This window comes from Trematomus bernacchii, unplaced genomic scaffold (genome assembly GCF_902827165.1).
Source record: "Trematomus bernacchii unplaced genomic scaffold, fTreBer1.1, whole genome shotgun sequence".
Classification (NCBI taxonomy): domain Eukaryota; kingdom Metazoa; phylum Chordata; class Actinopteri; order Perciformes; family Nototheniidae; genus Trematomus; species Trematomus bernacchii.
Genome location: NW_022987720.1, coordinates 26,744,328 through 26,765,528, shown reverse-complemented (window position 1 = coordinate 26,765,528; position 21,201 = coordinate 26,744,328). Strand labels below are relative to the sequence as shown.

At 42.2% G+C, this 21,201-nt stretch overlaps 1 protein-coding gene across 2 annotated transcripts; it reads left to right on the top strand.

Moving 5' to 3' along the window:
• The first annotated feature begins 1,107 nt into the window (after positions 1-1,107).
• flii (FLII actin remodeling protein) lies at positions 1,108-21,011 on the top strand. Of its 2 annotated transcripts, XM_034142335.1 has the most exons (32): positions 1,108-1,238; positions 2,485-2,595; positions 3,148-3,219; positions 3,380-3,460; positions 3,597-3,844; positions 4,238-4,341; positions 4,767-4,942; positions 5,168-5,325; positions 5,558-5,642; positions 6,281-6,428; positions 6,840-6,976; positions 7,077-7,184; positions 7,478-7,582; positions 7,689-7,868; positions 8,775-8,857; positions 9,444-9,518; positions 9,734-9,817; positions 9,972-10,143; positions 10,957-11,064; positions 11,160-11,351; positions 12,645-12,743; positions 12,867-12,956; positions 14,101-14,240; positions 15,382-15,616; positions 16,697-16,851; positions 16,938-16,998; positions 17,078-17,206; positions 17,582-17,688; positions 18,097-18,202; positions 18,307-18,372; positions 18,795-18,935; positions 19,005-21,011. In XM_034142335.1, the coding sequence occupies exons 1-31, from the start codon at positions 1,176-1,178 to the stop codon at positions 18,927-18,929; spliced, it is 3,813 nt and encodes a 1,270-aa protein (XP_033998226.1). In that variant the 5' UTR covers positions 1,108-1,175; the 3' UTR covers positions 18,930-18,935; positions 19,005-21,011. The 2 variants fall into 2 exon arrangements, with proteins under 2 accessions (XP_033998226.1, XP_033998225.1); XM_034142334.1 differs by having other exon boundaries at positions 18,795-21,011.
• The last annotated feature ends 190 nt before the right edge of the window (positions 21,012-21,201 follow it).

Genomic DNA, 21,201 nt, shown 5'->3' with positions numbered 1-21,201 from the left:
CGCCTTCAAAATAAAACATGTTTTCGCAAGACGCCAGCAATTCATCGTGAGCTTCCTTGATAAATCTTCTTATTTTGAAAATAAGTTATACCTCTTCCGGTTTTACTATCGCTATCGCTTAATGACTTGACAGTTTCTATATAACCGCAGTTTTTGCTGGAAATGTGCCACTTTAGATAAGAGAAAAAATACATTTGCAACTGATGATCCCTTCAGATAACACAGAAAAAGTCCTGAATATTTAATCGTATTAATCAAGTGCCCCACACTCAGAAGAAACAAACAAAAAAAACGTTTTTGTTCAATAAAAGTCGTGTTATCTAAACATAATACTTTTATTTAGAGGCTATAGTCTGGACTTTTAAATATGGCTAATTAATAAGCAAGTCCTTGTAGAAACGGGACACCCACACAGCCCTGGGTGCATTGTAGTCCCTGGTTAAAACCCCTAGATGACGCTGTACACACACTAATATTAACCTTTGGTACACATTCCGGAACAGCGGGTGGCAGACAGTAACTGTTGGTAGAGGTTATAATAATATTCAGAAGTCAGTGTCAAAGTTTAAAGGGAATTTGCAGAAAAGAATGTCCGCAGTTTTCTCCAGGGTGAGATCAGGACATACTGGACTCAATGATACATTATTCATCATGAACACATTCAATTAGAAGACAGTTGAACATGTGTTATTATGTTGTAAAGATTCACTGTAGAAAGAGAAATACTGAAGTGAAGTGTATAAAAAAAACATGTTGAACAATCATATATTGCAAATAGTAATTTTGTACAGATTCGTATTAGACTACAACTCAAAAGGCAGCCAGTAATAATACTAATTCAAAATAGGTAGCCTTCATATTGCACAACACTGGTGTCGTCGTGTTTGTTTGTTTTTCAACGGTCTTTAATTAAATATGTCAACAATACCGTTTTTATTTCTAGAATTTAGCATGGTTTTCTTTATTAATTTTTTCTTTATAATTATTAATTTAATTGTCTTTCAGTCTTGACGATACACACTCCAGTACAGTAGGTGGCGGCATGCACCTTCAAACGTTGGTTTGTCGCCCGCCATTAAAACAAACGAAGAAGAAGTGTGCCGCAGCCACAACCCTCCCTGCCTCTGGACCAAAATAGACAGTTGAGGGCAGAGCAGCTGATAAAGCAACCAGAAATGGCTTCCACCGGAGTTCTTCCCTTCATCAGGGGGGTAGATCTCAGTGGAAACGACTTTAAAGTAAGTCTTCCAATATGTTTTTGCTGGTATTGAATTCGTCGCTGTTGAACACGTTGAGCTAGCTAGCTAAAGCTAACCCAAGTTAGACAGTCACAACAAACGGCTAAAGGCTAAACTCGCTAAACACTAGCTTAGCTTAACGTCGCTAGCATTGGGCGTTAGCCAGTTGTCAGTTTGACATGGACAAAGTAGCTGTCTGGTTTCCGTCACAAGCCTGTTTCCTGGCATTTTACCACTTTCTATTTAGAGGAATGGGCTGAAAGGGTTGTTTTTTTACTTTGTTATGGGTACACGTTAGCTCATTCTGTGTAGTGTGGGATCTTTAGCTCTAGTTTCAACGCCACATTAGCTAGCAAACGTAGCTTCACTGTTGGCTAACTCTGTGACTCAAACTTCCCTTCACAACATATGTCAGCTTTATCAGCTTTTAAGTACAATCGCTAACCTACAAGGCCAACCATTCAATACATTTGGTTACAGTTTTAGAGTTTGTTGACTCAATGTCGTCATGGTTGCAGGGTTGAAAACAGACACACTTTGTGAGCTTAGTTTGAGAGACTGGAATTAAAAGCAGCCCGACTGGCAGCAGTGAGATCATCTGGCATGTATTCTAACTGTCAGAACTATTTGTGTGCGTAATGCTAGCTGCCATGTTGGTATGAAAATAGTACGAAGCTGGATAAATAACCTTATTGTTAAAGGAATGGCTGCTTATATCTACAGTACAGGATGACATCATTTCCTCTGCCTAACTATGAATCATAACGACTGACTGAAAGGTTTCTTATCCCGACTGCACACCACAGCGAGCTAAATGTCTGCTTTCTAAACTCATGTAGCTGATTTAAATCACCTAGTTGTTTTGACAAGTTGACCCACAATAAACCAGCAAGGCTGTAAACTTCTATTTGGGTTTGTAGGTGCATACAAGAAATGCACTGTTCTTATTCTTATGGATATACAAGGTTCATATGCTGTGTTTAATACATTTAGCTAAACATATGGTAATTATTTGGAACATTTTCGGAAACAAATACCTGTTTGAACTTTGCTTTTTTGGGCTGTGTCGGTAAAACATATCTCCATTATGTATTATAGGAACACTACATCTAAGGGTTTTTACACCAAATGATTTAGGTAATCAGACAATGTTGGGTGGGTTTTATTTGCACCCTCCACCAACTTCCTCTCAATTTAACTTTACAAAGATCTAGCATTGACCTTCCTTTCCTCTCTGTCTTTACAGGGCGGGTACTTCCCCGAGCATGTGAAGTGTATGAGCAGTCTGCGATGGCTGAAGCTGAACAGGACCGGACTGTGTTACCTCCCAGAGGAGCTGGCCTCTCTGCAGAAGCTGGTGAGACCTTCAGGACTGCACTTGAAATCGTAGTTGTCACCTATAGCAACCTATGTTAATGTAATTCCCCAAGCCATCTATAAATGCATGGTTGGGAACAGTATTGTTAATTGTTTATATTTAATGTGTGAGTAACAAAGGACTTCACATCAGTAGATTTAGAGAACAGTACAACCTCATTTGATAAAACACTCAGCCTTACTTTAATCCTTCATATCTTTGATAGGATTATCTAATCTGAACCTCCAAAGCTTTACTCAGCAGGCTGCGGTGAAAAGGTGATCCACGCTAACATGCTTGTTCTTACCAGTTTTAGGTAAATAAGATTAGTCTGCTATCTCAACAAGGAGTCACAGTGTCTGGGCTGTGTTTATCAGTCTTGATTTGATCCTGTTTTCCGTTGAATCATTCTGTTTAGTGACAAATGAGAATTAGTGCAAGAAGTACGTTGCAAACTGGACCTTGTAGAGTGTATTTATGGAGTTATAGATGATATTTTCTTTGTTGGTGCAGTGTGTATCTGTAAACAAAACCTCTGTTGTTCTTCTTCAGGAACATCTTTCAGTGAGTCACAACAGCCTGACCACTCTACATGGAGAGCTGTCCAGCTTACCCAACCTACGGGTAAGTGACACCCACACACGCACAAGACAAAGCATGTGGCAATTTCTTACAAGCCATAAGCACTGTACATTTCAATCTGATGCTTTTAATATGGCAACTTTCTCCTCGTACCAATGTGTAGTTTTTATATTGCCCTAATTGTGTTTCTATATCTGTGCAGGCGGTGGTAGCCAGAGCCAACAACCTGAAAAACTCCGGAGTCCCCGATGACATCTTTCAGCTAGATGACCTCTCTGTGCTGGTATGTAATACTCTCACACAATCCCAATTGATCTGCTTACCAACCCACCATTTTTACAACAACACATACAACATAACTCCACCTCCCTGACAGTATTGTCTTCAAAAACGCCACATTTCCCCTTATTCTCCTTCAGGACTTGAGTTTCAACCAGCTGACGGAGATTCCCCGGGACCTGGAGAACAGCAGAAACATGCTGGTTCTGAATCTGAGCCACAACAGCATCGACGCCATCCCCAACCAGCTGTTCATCAACCTGACAGACCTGCTGTATCTGGACCTGAGCGACAACAAGCTGGACAGCCTGCCGCCGCAGATGAGACGCCTGGTCCACCTGCAGACGCTCACACTGAACAACAACCCGCTGATGCATGCCCAGCTGCGGTGAGAAGACAGGACTCCGTTATTATTTCCTCTTACTTCACATCAGGGCTGCACAATTCATCAAAAATGTGATCGAAATTGCAATATGGACAATATTCAAATTGAAGAAAGCACAATATTTTCTAAGTCTAAATATGTGTGCCTAAGTATTGTCGTGCTGTGAGAAAATACAGGCCTATAAATTGTGTTCTACTTAACAAAACATTTATGTTTGGTACAGATCCATTAAAAAGAAATCACACCATGGTCATTCATATATTTTTTAATGATAATGACAAAATCCTCCAATGTCACAATGGCAATATCACACCTTGTATAATAGGCGATTTAACGTTATTTTTCTCTTTATTTCTGTGTGTGTGTGCGTGTGTGTGTGTGTGTGTGTGTGAGCAGCCAGCTGCCAGCCATGGTGGCGTTACAGACTCTCCACCTGAGGAACACCCAGAGGACCCAGACCAACATGCCCACCAGCCTGGAGGGCCTGACACAGTTAGCAGGTAACACACATAGATAAACTCACACACACCACTGTCATGTTTTCTTCCAGAGCTTTTTTCGGGGCTTGGCACATTCTTCTTCTTATGTTTACCTCTTGGCACTGTGGTACATTTTTCACATAGCAGTACAGTCAATGTAAACATTTCAGAGTCTTAAACATTCGCCACCTGACAGGCAACAGAGAAGCAGTTTTTCTCTCCCCGTGCAAACGATTATTCTCTAAAACTATTAGTGGTGCATTGTCAGATTGACATCTTGACCATTGCTACTGACTACTAAGTCATAAGAGAAGTCAATGTTTAAATTGCTAAATTAGGGGAACAGATTAGGGGAACACATTTGTTTTCTTTTGTATCAAATGTGTTGCTCTGGGGAAACATACTCTTACTAACCCGTGTTCCCTCTGTCCTCCCGTCCCTCCCAGATGTCGACCTGTCCGGTAACGACCTGTCCCGCGTCCCCGAGTGTCTCTACACTCTGGGCAGTTTGAAGAGACTGAACCTGAGCAGCAATCAGATCACAGAGCTGTCCCTCTGCATCGACCAGTGGACGCAGCTGGAGACGCTCAACCTGAGCCGCAACCAGCTCACCTCCCTGCCCGTAAGCTCACTGAGAAACACTCAGCTGCAGCTTGGAGCCGCTGTTTGATCTTTCTGTGTTTAGAAAGCTGTGGAGCTGGAGTTGTTGCAACATTCAAGGACACATTTGATTACATTATTGTGGGTGTTTTACTGGGTTATTAATGTGATCTACTTTCTTGCTGGAATCTTACTAGCTTTTGTATCTTGCATTAAATCAACATTTCTCTTGTGTGTCTCTATTCAGTCTGCAATCTGTAAGCTGACCAAACTGAAGAAGCTGTATGTGAACTCCAACAAACTGGACTTTGACGGGGTGCCTCCGGGCGTGGGCAAACTGTCCAGCCTCACAGAGTTCATGGCTGCCAACAACAACCTGGAACTGATCCCAGAGGGGCTCTGCAGGTGAGCTTTACACACCAACACACACACAGACTGAAGGTGCATTGTTACTCTGATATTTATATTTTTCCCTAAAAGGCTGAGTCTTGATGCAGAAGAATTTAAAGCTAAACAACCCAATTTAACAGCTATGTAGAAGTATACTGGCAGTAGGAGATTCTCTGTACATGACGAGCTATATCGACACAAGAGTAATTGGTTATGTTGATACAATATGTGGTTTTGTGTTGTGTAGGTGTGGCAAGCTGAAGAAGCTGGTGCTGAATAAAAACCGTCTGGTAACGCTGCCCGAGGCCATCCACTTCCTGACTGATTTAGAGGTACAACACTTGCTCACTATTAACTAAAAATTAACTTATTTCTCCACCAGTCACTGTGGCAGGTCACAGAGCATTTTTACTGGCCACTCAATTAAAATGTTTCTGCAACTTATGAACTCTAAGTAACAAAAACATTTAAACAGCGAATAATCGATTAATATTCGCCAGGGCTGTCCGATTTTCGAATTTGATCATGGTCAGTTTCTGGCATCCCTAGTGTTGGGTGACCTGACATCTAACCTAAATTCCCTGCAAGGCCGCTTGTCAAATACTCTGATAGAATTGGATTTAAACAGCATTTATTTTAGGGACAATTGTAGATTATTTATAGGGTTGAGTACTTCATAAAAGTGGCAAAAGAAGGTTAAAGTAACCTGTCTCATGGCTGGAGAGAACATATAACACACTTATATACAATACATTCTAGTTAAAATAGGATGAAGTTGGATAAAGCAAATATAACATAATCTGACAGACATAACAACTTCATGAAAAAGACAATAGTCATAGTCCAGTTACATTTCGGTAGGAATGCTAATGACAAACAGACCTGAAATGATTGGTGCTTTGTAAGGTCATAATGTTTAGGAATGATAGATGCAAATATATGATCATACAACCCTTTCTTTTGTCTCTAGGTTCTGGATGTGCGTGAGAACCCTAACCTGGTGATGCCTCCCAAGCCGGTGGACCGCGGAGCCGAGTGGTACAACATCGACTTCTCTCTGCAGAACCAGCTGCGTCTGGCCGGGGCCTCGCCGGCGACCGTGGCTGCTGCTGGGGGAGGTACGAGTGTTTACGTCTGTCACTGGAGGAAGCGTTTGGACTTTCATGTATATAGTATAACTACCTTATTTAATATTAAAAAGGCATTCAAATGTATGTTTTTTTTCAATGAAAACATCATTAAAATCATCAGAATCAGAATACTGTCTTTTATCCCAGGGGGACATTTTGTGACAGTTTCTCAATTTCACAATAAAATAAAATATATATTTAAAAATAGAATTAAAATAGAGAAAAGTAGATAAAACAAAATGAAGGCATTTGTATGAACATAAGAAGTTATATTAAAAATGTGCAACTTCTACTACAATATACAGTATAACATGAATATTATGAAATATGCAGCGGTGTTAACGTTTTAATAAGATATTAATGCTGATATCTGTAGTATCTCTGTCTTTATGTTTGCAGGAGCCAGCCCCCGAGACCCCTTGGCGAGGAAGATGAGGCTGAGGAGGAGGAAGGACAGCTCTCAGGACGACCAGGCCAAGCAGGTGCTGAAGGGCATGAGCGACGTCGCTCAGGAGAGGAACAACTTGGAGTCAACGGTAAAGATCAGGAAGGATGGATACACCGTTCAGAGGGAGAACGATAAACACAATGAGGTTCTTAAACTTGTATTCACCAACACACCCTTTGTTCCTGCAGGAGAACGGGGAACTGAAGTACGCGGATCTAAAGGTCCGGCGCTGGGACAAGAGTCTGGAGAAACCGGCGCTGGACTACTCGGAGTTCTTTATGGAGGACGTGGGCCAGGTGATGGGCACACTTTTACTTACTTATATTTATCTAAATATTTATATTCTATTTGATTTATTTGATTTTTTACTGGACATTTTAATTTCATCTAATTATCACTTTTAAAAAAATATATAATTCTAAAATAAACCTATTCTTCCTTGGGGAGAAAAAAAGTATTCTGATTCTGTCCAAGCTACAGCCAACCAACATCCCCTAAAAGATTGATTTATAAAAATGTCAGATAAACATTTAAAGTTGTGCATGGTACAGATATCAGTGTTTATATCTCCTGTTCCCCCGTCCTTCAGGTCCCAGGGGTGTCGGTGTGGCAGATAGAGAACTTTATTCCTCTACAGGTGGACGAAGCTTTCCACAGCAAGTTCTACGAGGCCGACAGCTACATCATCCTCAAGGTGACACATCAAATCAAACAACACAGGATATATATATTTATGTAAACTGTCCTGCACTCTATACGCCAGGACAACTCTCTTACCTCCGTCCTTTGTGAACTTGCAGACCTTCCTGGATGAGAACGGGCAGCTGAACTGGCAGATCTTCTACTGGATTGGTGAGGGCGCCACGCTGGACAAGAAGGCCGGCGCCGCCATCCACTCCGTCAACCTGAGGAACTTCCTGGGAGCCGAGTGCAGGACGATAAGGGAGGAGATGGGAGACGAGAGCGAGGAGTTCAACGCCGTATGTAGATTTAACTGTACAGATGATAGGGGGCACACCGATAGGCAGACAGACAATTGAGAGTCTAAGCTTAACACGAAGTAAAACCCCTGTGCTTTACAGTGTAACATTTCAAGATTCACGATTCAAGGCTTTTATTGTCATGTGTACATAGTGTAGTTATGACAATGAAAATCTGAGGTCACAGGCTCCTCCAACAGTGCAACACAATAAAACAGATAATAGTGCAAGTAAATAAAATAAAATAGAATATAATAGAAATAGTGCAGAATAGTCTATATACAAGTAATTGGAATATTGATATATATCTAAGTTGCAACCAGATGGATGTTCTTTCAAAGGTTGAGGTGTTTAAAGGTCCTTACACACCAAGCCGATTTCGGCCGTCGATAGACGTCTGGCCGTCGATGAGCGTCCTGTCGCCCTACTCAGATTGGTGTGTCCCGCCCCGTCGTGTCTTTTCGGCCGTGCCGACACCTTCCACCGCCGATTCAACATGTTGAATCGGTAGGCTGTCGGCTAAAGAAATCACTCTGATTGGCTGTTCAGCTTAGCGAATCAGTGCATGAGAAGCGAAACGGAAGTGAGGGGACCAAAACCCAAAAGACTTATTGCCACTCACGCATGCGCAGTTCGTACGTGCTACTTGGCCGTTGGCTGAAGTCTTTGCGGTGTGTTCCAGTGCGACACATGGCCAAGACACAGGAGACGTGAGGTGACACAACAGTCGTGTTCCGTCGGGACGTGTTCTTTGGTGTCAGTTTGGTGTGTAGGCCCCTTAACAGTCTTATGGCCTGTGGGAGGAAACTGTCCCTGAGTCTGGTGGATTTAGTCCGGAACACAATGTTTGTAAAATCCATTTTCTTTATTGGATGGAGTACGAGACTGTTTTCTGTCTGTGTGCAGGTGTTTAACAATGAGATCTCCTACATCGAGGGGGGAACAGCCAGCGGCTTCTACACTGTGGAGGACACCAGCTATCCTGTCAGGTGAGATGCACGAGACTTCTTTTTTAAATGCGTCTTTGTTATTTCCATTATTCTTCTTTATTTCTTTCAAGTCGAGGAACATTTTACAGAAGCCCCGTGAGGCAAGTTAGAGAAATAGAAAAACCTGGATCCATAACTCTGATCAAAATGGGTCATAAACATCAACAATATGCTTGGGCAGCCCCTCCTTATGGGAGATAACGGCTGCTCAAGGTTGGTCAGCTGCGTCAGAGGGCGAAGGAGGACATGCAGGGCAAATGATTCCCCAACAGTAACTGCCAGTTGCTTCATTACTTGCCAATACTCATCACGTGTCAGCCTTTTGTGGCCAAAATGAGTATTACATCAACAAACTCCAAGAAAAGCAATCTCCACCAACAAAACATGTTCCCTAAAAAATATAAATATAATTTCTATTTGCCTTTTACGTGATTGTTATCTTGTCGGAGATTATTCATTTGGAGTCTGAATACATTTAGTCAGATTATAGCTGTAAATAATTTAGACTTTTGTGACGTAAACCTTTGTGTCTGTTGGTCTGAAAACATTTTGAATGAGGTATTCAATATATTTTTTTGTCCAACAGGTTGTACAGAGTTTACGGCAAGAAGAACATCCGACTGGAGTCTGTCCCGGTGAAGGCCTCCTCTCTCGACCCACGGTAACTCTCACACACCTTCCTGCCTACACTCACAGTTTCACACACACTCCCTTCTTGTTTCCTTATCCACAGGAAGGGTCTTATGACGGAGGGTATATGATGCTGAACACATTTTAAAGCCCTGTGATATTGGGCCCATTAGATACATTTTGATTTGATCCCTTTCTGACATATTAACTGTAGTTAGTTTTTCATTTTCATTTTGTTTATGGCAGGTTTGTCTTCCTGTTGGACAGTGGACCAGACATCTTCATCTGGAGAGGAGCCAACGCTACTCTGAGCGGCACCACGAAGGCCAGGTAGGACACAAAGCAATTAGTAACACAAACATTTCGATGGAAGGCAAATCTAAAGTTGGTTTTCACGTTGGGAACACCATTAAACATTAAAACAACATACTTGTAGTTCAGCAAAGCGTCAAAGTGTGTGTGTGTGCATTGTTTCATCCTGCAGGTTGTTTGCAGAGAAGATCAACAAGAATGAGCGTAAGGGCAAGGCGGAGATCACGACCCTCTCTCAGAACCAGGAGCCCCCGGGCTTCTGGGAGGTTCTGGGAGGACAACCGGAGGAGATCAAGAAACACGTTCCTGACGACTTCTCTCCCGTCAGACCCAAACTCTACAAGGTGAGCGTTTTAACAGCAGCGCGTCTTCAGCATCAGGTCAGCGTGGTGTACAGTAGGAGTGTTCCTGCAGTGTGAAGGTAGGGTAGGTGTAACGGGTCAGAGCTGTAGGAGGTGTGGGATCTACTGTGGAGCTTTCTGCTTGATCTCAGTCACGTGTAACTGTTTCTGTAAACCCATGATGATGATGTGCAGTATGTGGGATGGACTAAACCACAAACAATCCTATTGAAATATGACTTTATAAAAATGTAATCAAAGAGGTTCAATATTATTTCACATTAGTTGATACTTAAAACTAGTACTTTTTTTTACTTTAATACATGATGGCAGACGAGTCAAAATGTTGTCTAAATTATGACTATGGTTACAATCGGAACAGTTCTTTAGCTCCAAATGAAATGATGTTTATTGATTATGCCTTACTATTTGTAGTGAGTATTTCAATGGGTGTAGAGACACAGATTAGAGACATTCCCTACTTAAAATGGCTTCTTACGGTAACATCATTTATCTTGTGAGGGTCTAGGACCTGAGCATTAGACGAGGCCCTTTCTTACACACCTTTCTACTGAAATAGACTTATTTTTCTGCTCAGAGAAATAAAAAGTCCCTCAAAAACGCTGTTGCAGGAAATATGATCTTTATTAATTCTTGCAGAAACAATAAAAAAGGGTTTATTAGAACGATCAAAAACTCTCTATAGCGTGATAACACGTTAAGCAACATGACAGGGTCACATGATCACAGATATCATCGCCCAGCAGGAAGTTACAGTTCTCTGATGTTTTGTTTCTCGTGTATCCTGTCCTGTAGGTGGGCTTGGGTCTGGGCTACCTGGAGCTGCCTCAGATCAACTACAAGCTGTCCGTGGAGCACAAAGACCACAAGATCAAACTGGACACTCAGCCGGAGCTCAGACTGGTAACTTTATGTGCTAAAAACATGACTTTTTGACTGAAATATTGCCATTTAAAAAGTCAATATCTGATTCCATGTTGTCTCTCTCGTGTCCCCAGGTGCAGTCCCTGCTGGACACTAAGGGCGTGTACATCCTGGACTGCTGGTCCGACGTCTTCATCTGGATCGGGAGGAAGTCTCCTCGCCTGGTCCGAGCCGCCGCCCTGAAGCTGGGCCAGGAGATCTGCTCCATGCTGCACCGGCCCAAACACGTCTCGGTCACCCGCAACCTGGAGGGCACCGAGTGCCAGGTAACAATAATAATAATAAAGCTTTATTTATATAGCACTTTTCATACAACACAAGTGCTTTACAAAATGACACATCACAAGTTAAAAATAAACAAGAAATTCCCCTCAGATGATTTGTTAATAACTTTACAGCTACATGCAGCAAAATACAACATTTATCAGGTTCATAGACACAAGGAGGTCAAAAGTATGATAATGAAAATAAAATAAATAATGGTTTCTCTCTGACAGATAAGACACAAGACAACTGAGTCGATGCAACAATATAAAATAATATTTGTAACACTTCACACTGCCCCCCCACTCACTGCTGCAGGGACTGAGGGAGGTGAAGTTGGTGGGACGGCAAAAATCAATAACATCCACCTGCTTTACATGCTGTCTCATGACGGTATCTGGATGGTGTGCAGGGATCATTTTATATATAAATACGCATTTCTGGTCAACGGCAGACAGTCTCACAAGTGAATGGATGATAAAACAGAAAGACACAGTTCTACAAGAAGGAAGAAAACGTATAATAATATTAAAAAAATAATAAAAAAATTGATAAAATAAAAAAGGAGGGGTCTGAGCTCATGCAGGACCCAGCAGCTACTGTCTAAACTAAATACTGCGGGGATGAAACGCCATATCATGGATTATCAAGGATTATTTCTGAAACAGTATGGAGCTCAAAGGCTTTCTCTCTTGCCGGTTATACCATAAGGTGAGTTCCTTTTTATTTCCTGCTTCTTCACACACATGCTCTCCAGTACAGGTTAGCTCTGAGTGTTAGCGATGCTAATGTAAACACCGACCATATTACGTCCAAAACAGTCGGGCATTGTTTCTGATAGCAACTTTCTGATAGGGCCGTGGGTGTAAAGCCAGCCTACATTTCCGATATTACGTCATATCGGACGCAAATCTGGATCAGCTCCGTTGTAGCCCCGTTTTTAGAGATTTGGGTACGGAGGAAAAGAGAGAGGGTTTTATTTTCTGACGCTGCGTGAGTTCCCCGACACACCGGGGACACATATTTATGTATAAAAGACATCAAAAAGTGCATTTTGCATGATAGGTCCCCTTTAATGAAATGGCCCCGCATTTTTAACGCATCCAACGTTAATTCTGTATATTTATAATGTGTATTCTATAGACATACTCTGTAGATATATACCTTTCACTGTTGATATGTGTATATTTACATATGTACTGCCTTGTTTACATGCTACTGTGACAAAACAGTTTCCCACAGTGGGATCAATAAAGTAAATCTAATCTCCTCCTCCTCCTCTTCCTCTTCCTCAGGTGTATAAGTCTAAGTTTAAGAACTGGGATGACGTGCTGAAGGTGGATTACACCAGAGCAGCTGAGACCGTCCAGCAGAAAGACAACCTGCAGGGCAAGGTCAGCGATACAAAGGGTTTAAAATACATCACACTGGTTGGATATCGTGCTATAAAGCATGATTCCTGGAGCTCTTGCCTGTGTCTGGTTATCAGAGTGATGGTTTCTCTGTTCCTCTCTCAGGTGAAGAAGGACGCAGAGCAGAAGGATAAGATGAAGGCCGACCTCACCGCCCTCTTCCTCCCCCGGCAGCCCGCCATGGCCCTCACTGAGGTACCAACATGGCTATTGTTATTGTTGTTTTGTTTCTTTCCGTTAACTGTCAAATGGGAACCAAGTATTTTTTTGTAAGTTTTTGTGTTTCTCTTATTCTCCTACGATACTGTTATGATTGGCTGTGAATAAGAAAATATGAAAGACAGACCATATATTTCTATTCATTTATCTTTTAGAAAGGGGCAGGTAATATCAGATTATTTTCTTCTCCCTGCTCCTTTTCGGGTACGGTGTGTTTATAGAGACGTGTTTTGTAAATAATTGTTATACATTAAAGGTCCCATGTCATGCTTTTCCGGTTATTACCCGTCCCCTTGTGTGTTATGAAGGTTTTTCTGCATGTAAACGGTCTGCAGAGTCACAAACCCTCAAAGTACACCCTGTAGCGAGTAAAACTCTAACACAGAAAATACCTGTCTATGCTGCCCCAGAACGCCTCGTTGGACATTTCTCTTTTTCTTCCTGGGTACAGTGACGTATTTTGGTATAGTGACGTAACGTAACGGCTCCGCAGATTGGGCCATTTGGACCAATCTGCGGAGCCGTTACGTTACGTCCGCGGAGCCGTTAAGTTTGGACCAATCCACGGACTTCCTCACACACACACACTCGGCGGGACGTTGCGAGGCTCACTGCTACGAGGAGCGGACAGTGTGAGCTGGCTCACTGGTGTGGGGTCGGCGAGACACCGCGGAACTCAGCCTGAGCACACACACAAACTCCCAGCCAGGCTGTGGGTGTGTGTGTGTGTGTGTGTTTCGGGCTGGGTTTCGCTGTGTCTCGCAGACGGCCACTGGGCTCACAGGGAGGGGGGGGGGGGGGGGGCAGGAGCTCCAACAAGCCGTTTGGGACAGAGAGTGAATACACATACTATACAGAGATGCTGTATGAGAAACCAATGTGAGTTTGGAAAATTGCACAATGTACATTTATTTTAGTATACCTCAACAATGGAATTATGATCCGTAGAAATGGCCATGACATGGGACCTTTAAGTTGTGCATACCATGAACGGAACAAATAAAAATGAAATGAAATGTTCATTTACACTGACTCATTTAATAGTTGAATTACACACACCTGAAGACCTTCTTTGAGGCTGAGGTCTCACATGTCTCTCTGTCTCTCTGTCTGTGTGCAGGCTGAAGGTCTGATGGAGGAGTGGAACGAGGACCTGGACGGGATGGAAGGGTTTGTGTTGGAGGGGAAGAAGTTCGCCCGCCTGCCTGAGGAAGAGTTCGGTCACTTCCACACGCAGGACTGCTACGTCTTCCTCTGCAGGTAGGACCGTGTGACTGTGGGGAGCCAATCAGAGCCTCTGATGGACCAGATAACAATGGCCAAACACTCCCCAAAAGCTTATAATTAACAATGTAGAAATAATACATGGTCGTTTTTTACTATTTTCCAAAAATATTTAGTTTTCCCCCCAATTTCTTTCCCATCTAAGTAAATACATGCTATTTTCCAGGTTTCCACTTAATAGCAAAAATATGCGTACCACTTTACAATGAGACTACCCTTATAAAGGGTTCATAATTAGGTTATTAATTAAGTTGTAAACACTTTATTAATCATTAAGAACCATTTATAAACCAGTTCTAACATAGTTTTCATACATCAACACAGGCTCACTATTTGGCAAGATGACTAAGCCTTATATTGGCTACTTAGCGAGAATCAACTCAGTGAGCAACAGATACCAAGGATGCTGGCTGATGAAGAAGACGAAGTAAGCTAGGTAGCCAATATAAGGCTTAGCAGTACAGATAAATGTGGGCTCACTATTTGGCAAGCAGCCGGTCACAGTTGCCCTGTTTATCTCATGTCTTATAAAAGCTTATTAATGATTTATAAAGTGTTCACAACCTAATTAATAAATGAATTACAAACTATTGGTAAACCCTTTATACGGGTAGTCTTATTGTAAAGTGGTACCAAAATATATAACTTGGTGAAATTGGAAAATAGTAATAGTTTATAATTGTATGATACCTTTTTGCCCTCGGAGCAACACAAACAGAAAATCAAAGGGCCATAGCCTTTAGAAAGATGTTGGTTTCTTTAAAAAAAACGTAGTTTATTGGGTTTTTTCAACAGCATACAGTTATTCTATCAGAGCATCAAAGTAGGTCAACAAATGTTCACTTTATAGAACAATAGGTAGAGTAACAATGTAAATACTGCTTAACACCAGGGCAAACAACATCCCACACAGACAGAAGACAAACAGACATACAAAAACAGATAAACAACAAATAAACAAATAAATAGAAAACCAGCTAAAATAAAAATGTCAATAATAAACAATACATGCCAGTAGGGAGATGTTGGTTTCTGTTCACACGTAGATGAGAAGTGTCTCCACTGTCCTGTCAGAGCGAGTCAGTCTCTCTCTCTAACCCCGCTCTGCCTCCTTCAGGTACTGGGTGGCTGTGGAGTACGAAGACGAGGAGAAGGGGAAGGGGAAGAAGGGGGGTGAGGGCGCTGAGGGGGAGAGCGCCGCAGCAGCTGAGGAAGAGGAGAAGCAGCCTGAGGAAGACTTCCAGTGCGTGGTGTACTTCTGGCAGGGCAGGCAGGCCTCCAACATGGGCTGGCTCACCTTCACCTTCTCCCTGCAGAAGAAGTTCGAGAGCCTCTTCCCCGGGAAACTCAAGGTATGGGAGCGGACCTGAACGGAGACCCCACTCTGTTGTTGTCTGTGCATAAGTCTGTCTGTTTTTCTGCCAGTGTTGTTCCTATGTTTATTAACCTGTAAAGAAAGGAAATAAAAAGATAGATGTATAGAAAGAGATAGAGATAGAAATACCTAATTTTGAGTTATTTAGACACAATTAATACTTATCATTTCATGTCTTACATTACATAAGAATAGATCATATTTGTTAAGTGTTATTATGGGAGAATGACTATTCTTGTGGTACTCCTGCCTTGTTAGGCCCATATTGAGCATATTAAGACCAACACTCATGGACAACAACTTCTTTACTTGCAATGGTCACGGAGAGATACCGCAGGTCTTTCCTTCCTGCAGCGGCCGGACTCTACAACCAGCACAGCCCCTAGTAGACCCCCCCCCCCACACCACAGACTATATCACCCCTTGCTGCTAAATACCAACAAACTATGTGCAATATATATAAATGCCGTTAATAACTGTAATATATGCCTGGCTGCTAAATCCTTAGAGCTGTTACAGGATGTGTATTTTGTATTTTGTAAATTGTGTAACTTGCCGCTGTTAAATACCAACCACCTATGTGCAATATGTGCTAGATGTGCAATATATATAGATGCCGTTAATAACTGTTAACTGCTAAATCCTAAGAACTGTTACAGGATGTGTATTTTTTTAAATGATGTAACTTTCTATTTTTTATTATATATTTTTTTAATTATATCATAACTTCAGTACTTTAAAAAAAATGCATGTCACATATTTAACATATGTAACATTAAGCTGTCAGTGGCTCTTGTTCCTGCTGTAACTACACATATGATTCTGATGAATAAGCACTGATTAGAGGCTTATTGAGGAACAACTCAACTAATGGCCTTTTACTTGTAGAATAAAGCATTAATAAGTGTTTACTAATAAAGAGCCAATATACTGCTAATATGCATGTTAATTAACAACTAGTTGATGGTGAATTTGTGTACCTTAATATAAAGTGTTACCGAAAACCCTACTCTGAGCGTATAGTGAAGTGTGAACCCTTCCCCTCCCTGCTGCTCAGGTGGTGCGGATGACTCAGCAGCAGGAGAACCTCAAGTTCCTGTCGCACTTCAAGAGGAAGTTCATCATCCACAAAGGGAAGAGGAAACAGAAGCTGGACGCCGCCCAGCCCTCGCTCTACCACATCCGCACCAACGGCAGCGCACTCTGCACCAGGTACACACAGCTCTGAGATCAGCTGTTATCACATCAATGCACACCACCACTGTCTGCAGAACTTCATTTCTCTGACTCTCTCTCAGGACGATCCAGATTGGAACAGATTCCAGCAACCTCAACTCGGAGTTCTGCTTTATTCTCAAGGTGTGGTTCTCCTCCTACGTTGTACTGTTTATAGAAAGGGTTCTTCTGGTTCCTGTGTAACAGTTGATGTTTTCTGCAGGTACCGTTTGAGAGCACAGACAACCAGGGCATCGTGTACACGTGGGTGGGCCGAGCCGCGGACCCCGACGAGGCCAAGCTGTCCGAGGACATCATGAACAGCATGTTCGACGACACGTACAGCAAACAGGTACACGTGAGGTGCCGTGTGCATAATTCAACTCATTTATTATAATTCATTGTTCTTTTTTATTCTGTGTGTAGCTTGTAATGCTCGACAAAGGTCAAGGTTCAATTCCACACACACCAGCTCTGTCGCTCCTCTATCATCAAACGTGTTAACTCCTTTCATTGCTTTGCTTAAACTTAGCATTCAAATACTCTCACTTTTAAATTCCAATTAAATACATTTTAATTATTTATTTAATGTTGCCGTCATAAAATGTGACGATAGACATATAAAGGTTTCTCTATAAAGTGTCCATGAAGAACTCTCTCTCCAGATTTGAGAAAGAGACTTAGGTGTCTGTTTCTTGTCAAACTGAAGATTCAATTTGTCTCCAAGGTGATAAATGAGGGGGAGGAGCCAGAGAACTTCTTCTGGGTGGGGATTGGCTCTCAGAAAGAGTACGATGAAGACGCAGATTATATGAAGCACGCTCGGCTCTTCAGGTGAGTGAACATCATCTCTAGGTATTATGTACTTATTATGGGAGGCGTGTGGCGCAGTGGGTTAGTGCGTTGGTGTTGGGATCAGGGGGAGCACAGGTTCAAACCCCACTGCAGTCAGCATGTCGTTGTGTCCCTGAGACACTTCACCCCAAATTGCTCCTGTGGGGATTGTCCACAGTATTGAGTATGTAAGTTGCTTTGGATAAAAGCGTCTAACCAGTAATATGTAATGTAATATAATGTAATGTAATGGTTTACAAAAGTGCGACCTATAAATTGATATTAAGTTGAATCTGCTTCTTTCTCAATGCCACCCGTCTTTTGTCTCCACCCTCCTTCTCATTTCATCAACTGTTAACTTCCCAATTGTTTATTTCTCTCCCCTCCCCCCCTCCCTCCCTCCCTCAGGTGTTCCAATGAGAAGGGATATTTCTCCGTGTCGGAGAAGTGCTCGGACTTCTGTCAGGACGACCTGGCTGACGATGACATCATGTTGCTGGACAACGGGAAGGAGGTAACAGCCATTCTTAAATCTGAGTGAATCCGTTGGACTAATTCTTTTCATTTGTAACCATTAACTGTTTGTGTTTCTGCGTCACTTCCTTGTTCCTCCCTCAGGTGTACATGTGGGTCGGCACTCAGACCAGCCAGGTGGAGATCAAGCTGAGTCTCAAAGCCTGCCAGGTGAGTGAGAAACTGTGATTTAGTTTGTGTGTAAAACTGGGTTCAAACATTAGGCGAGTTTATGTATACAGCACCTTTCAACAGAAGCTTCAAAGTGCTTTACACAAATGAAAGGCATTAAGAGCATTAAGAAACATATTATAAAATGGCATTTAAAAGCAAAGATAATAAAACATGAATAACAAAGGTACATGAATTAAAGTTACAGTGCAGTGTGAGACGAACCCCCCTTTGGAAAATGTTAATCTGCAACCCAGTGTTCTGAAAGTTCAACGGATCCTGGCCGTATTTGTGTAGCATATCAAATGTATTTGCTCCCAGACATTCATGTGGCTCGCTAGTTCTGGACCCCATCTGTAGTCAAAAGGTTCTGCTGCCATCCTCATCTCACTGACTCCCCCCCCGACTCCCCCCCCCTGCAGGTTTACATCCAGCACATGCGCTCGAAGGAGGCGGAGCCGCCCAGGAAGCTGCGTCTGGTGCGGAAAGGAAACGAGCCGCACTGCTTCAGCCGCTGCTTCCACGCCTGGGGGGCGTTCAAAACCCAGCTCGCATAGACACACCCAGAGCGCTCGCATAGACACACCCCGATTGCTCGCATAGACACACCCCGATTGCTCGCATAGACACACCCCGAGCGCTCGCATAGACACACCCCGAGCGCTCGCATAGACACACCCAGAGCGCTCGCATAGACACACCCACAACGCTCACACATGCTTCAAATCTATCCGCTGCCATATCATCTTCTTCCAGTGAAATGATGATGATGATGTCTTTGCCTAAGCTGGCTTTATATGACCTCTTATTGCCCCCCCCCCTTCTCCCCCCCCCCCTCTCCTCCTGCCAAAAACGGATTTAAAGTTCAGCTTAAGCTTCAAAAAGTTCTTCTGGTCAAGAAGCCGTTTCTCGTCGTTGGGACAAACTGCAAAATATCACTTTTTTTTTTTCTACAAGCTTTTTTTGGCAGCGTCTGAATCCTGGTGTTGAACGAGAGGTGATGTTTGAGAGGAAGTATGTGTACAGAGGTTTATAAAACCCAAAGGGAGCTGAATGCCCTGACATATCCATCTGTTCTGCTGCTCTCTCTGGGCTGCGTGGTCTAACGTTACACCTCCATGCTCCGTTTAGCTCAATTGAAGCAGTTCAAGATAGATACACGTTTTACAGTTGTTGTTGTTGTTGTTTTTGCATCAGAGTGGTGCAGAGATGATGTATTTTTGTAGGCCGACCTGAGAGTTAGCATCGAAAGGGCGAACTACAGACCTGCTGCAGTGATCATGTGACACGTTTGTGATGCTTCCACGTTTGGTTCAGCAGGATATGTTCACGATGTTTAATGATTTTGAAGGCGTAAATGCAATTGCCAGAAGTAAAAAAGCTCTTAGTAGGTCATAGACGAACTACATCACTGTCGCATGGCTTCACATCAACACCGCTAAGCTCAAAGCCGCTAACGTTCGGCATGATGACGTTTAGTAGTCTCATTTAGGCACTTGTTATCAGCTGCGTTATCGCTTCAGACATTCAGCAGTGGGGTATTTAGTGAACAAAACGTGAACATGTGTGTTTACCACGGACCTTGTTTCAGGCATCTAACCAAAAACATGTAAATCGTCAATTGCTAACTCATTACCTGGTTTTAGGACTCATTCCTGCACCACTCTTTTAAGGGACAAAACAGAAAACAGCACTAAGTTTTTCTGAGGAATGTCTGTTTTTACATATCTATTTCTGTTTGTCTGATATTTGGTATGTTTGTATGTTTGCCCCGCCTTCATTGTAATGGGGACGGCTGATTGGTCACCTCTAACTTCTCTCATGTAAAGATTCTTCATTCTTAAAAAGTTGAGTTTATTTGGCCAAAGAGATTTTAAACAAAGGGTCGTATCCAAGTGAGACAGAGTCTTGCTTCATGTTTAATTTAAGGGACAGATGTTTAAAAGTGCAATCAGCAGAGCCGGGGAGATATTGAAACTAAATATAACTGTATTCTTCTACGACACACGCTGCGCTCAACTTGTCAAATGTTTATTTTCTTGGTGTTCTGGAGCGAAGAGGACAAGAAAAGCTAGTTTCTTTCCAAATGTAGTCTAATAATGTTTGATTCTACAGGTTTAGAAGTTAGACATTTCAGTCGGACATCGATGTTTAAACGTTGCTTTCTTTTTCAAATATCTTGTTTTGTAAACTTTAAGATCTGCAGACTTTAATGGGAGATGTTCTGCAGCATATAAGAGACATATCTTAGTACATATAGTGACTTCTGGTTCCACTGGTCTCAAATCAGTAGTTTATGTTGAAGGGCTTACAGATGAGTTATGATCAGTTTCTAGATCAGTGTCTCCAGGGTCAATATTTAAAGGAACGACAGACCTGCTGCAGTGATCATGTGACCTGTGTCGAGTTCAGGCATTGGTCCAAACCACATATATCTACGTACCATATTCTCTAAATGGCTGCAACTACCATCGTTTTGTTTCTTTATACTTTATTTTGTGGGGTGAATCGTATGCCTGGTAGCGTGTTTGAGTCCTCTACATATATGGATGTGTGTATATGAATGTGCACATGCTTCTGATGCCACTTGCAGATGCTTTATTTATGTATTTTATATTAAAATAAAATTTCACATCAAGTTTTTTTGTCATCTGGCCTTATTTTTGCACGGTTATGTCATTTCACATCTGTTGGGAAAGGTCTATGTGGTTTATCACTTTAATGACATACTTTACCATGACTTTTAAAAAATAATATACAGTTTCTTCTCAAAATATACTTTATTTGACCTTAAGGACCTTTTATAGTATGCCTTTTGTATGCCAGACC

Bases quoted from the DNA above. Each gene is read 5' to 3' on its own strand.
- flii (XM_034142335.1), top strand. From the start codon at position 1,176: ATGGCTTCCACCGGAGTTCTTCCCTTCATCAGGGGGGTAGATCTCAGT. The intron at 3,220-3,379 runs GTAAGTGACACC...ATATCTGTGCAG, and splicing joins CCAGCTTACCCAACCTACGG to GCGGTGGTAGCCAGAGCCAA. The intron at 4,943-5,167 runs GTAAGCTCACTG...GTCTCTATTCAG, and splicing joins ACCAGCTCACCTCCCTGCCC to TCTGCAATCTGTAAGCTGAC.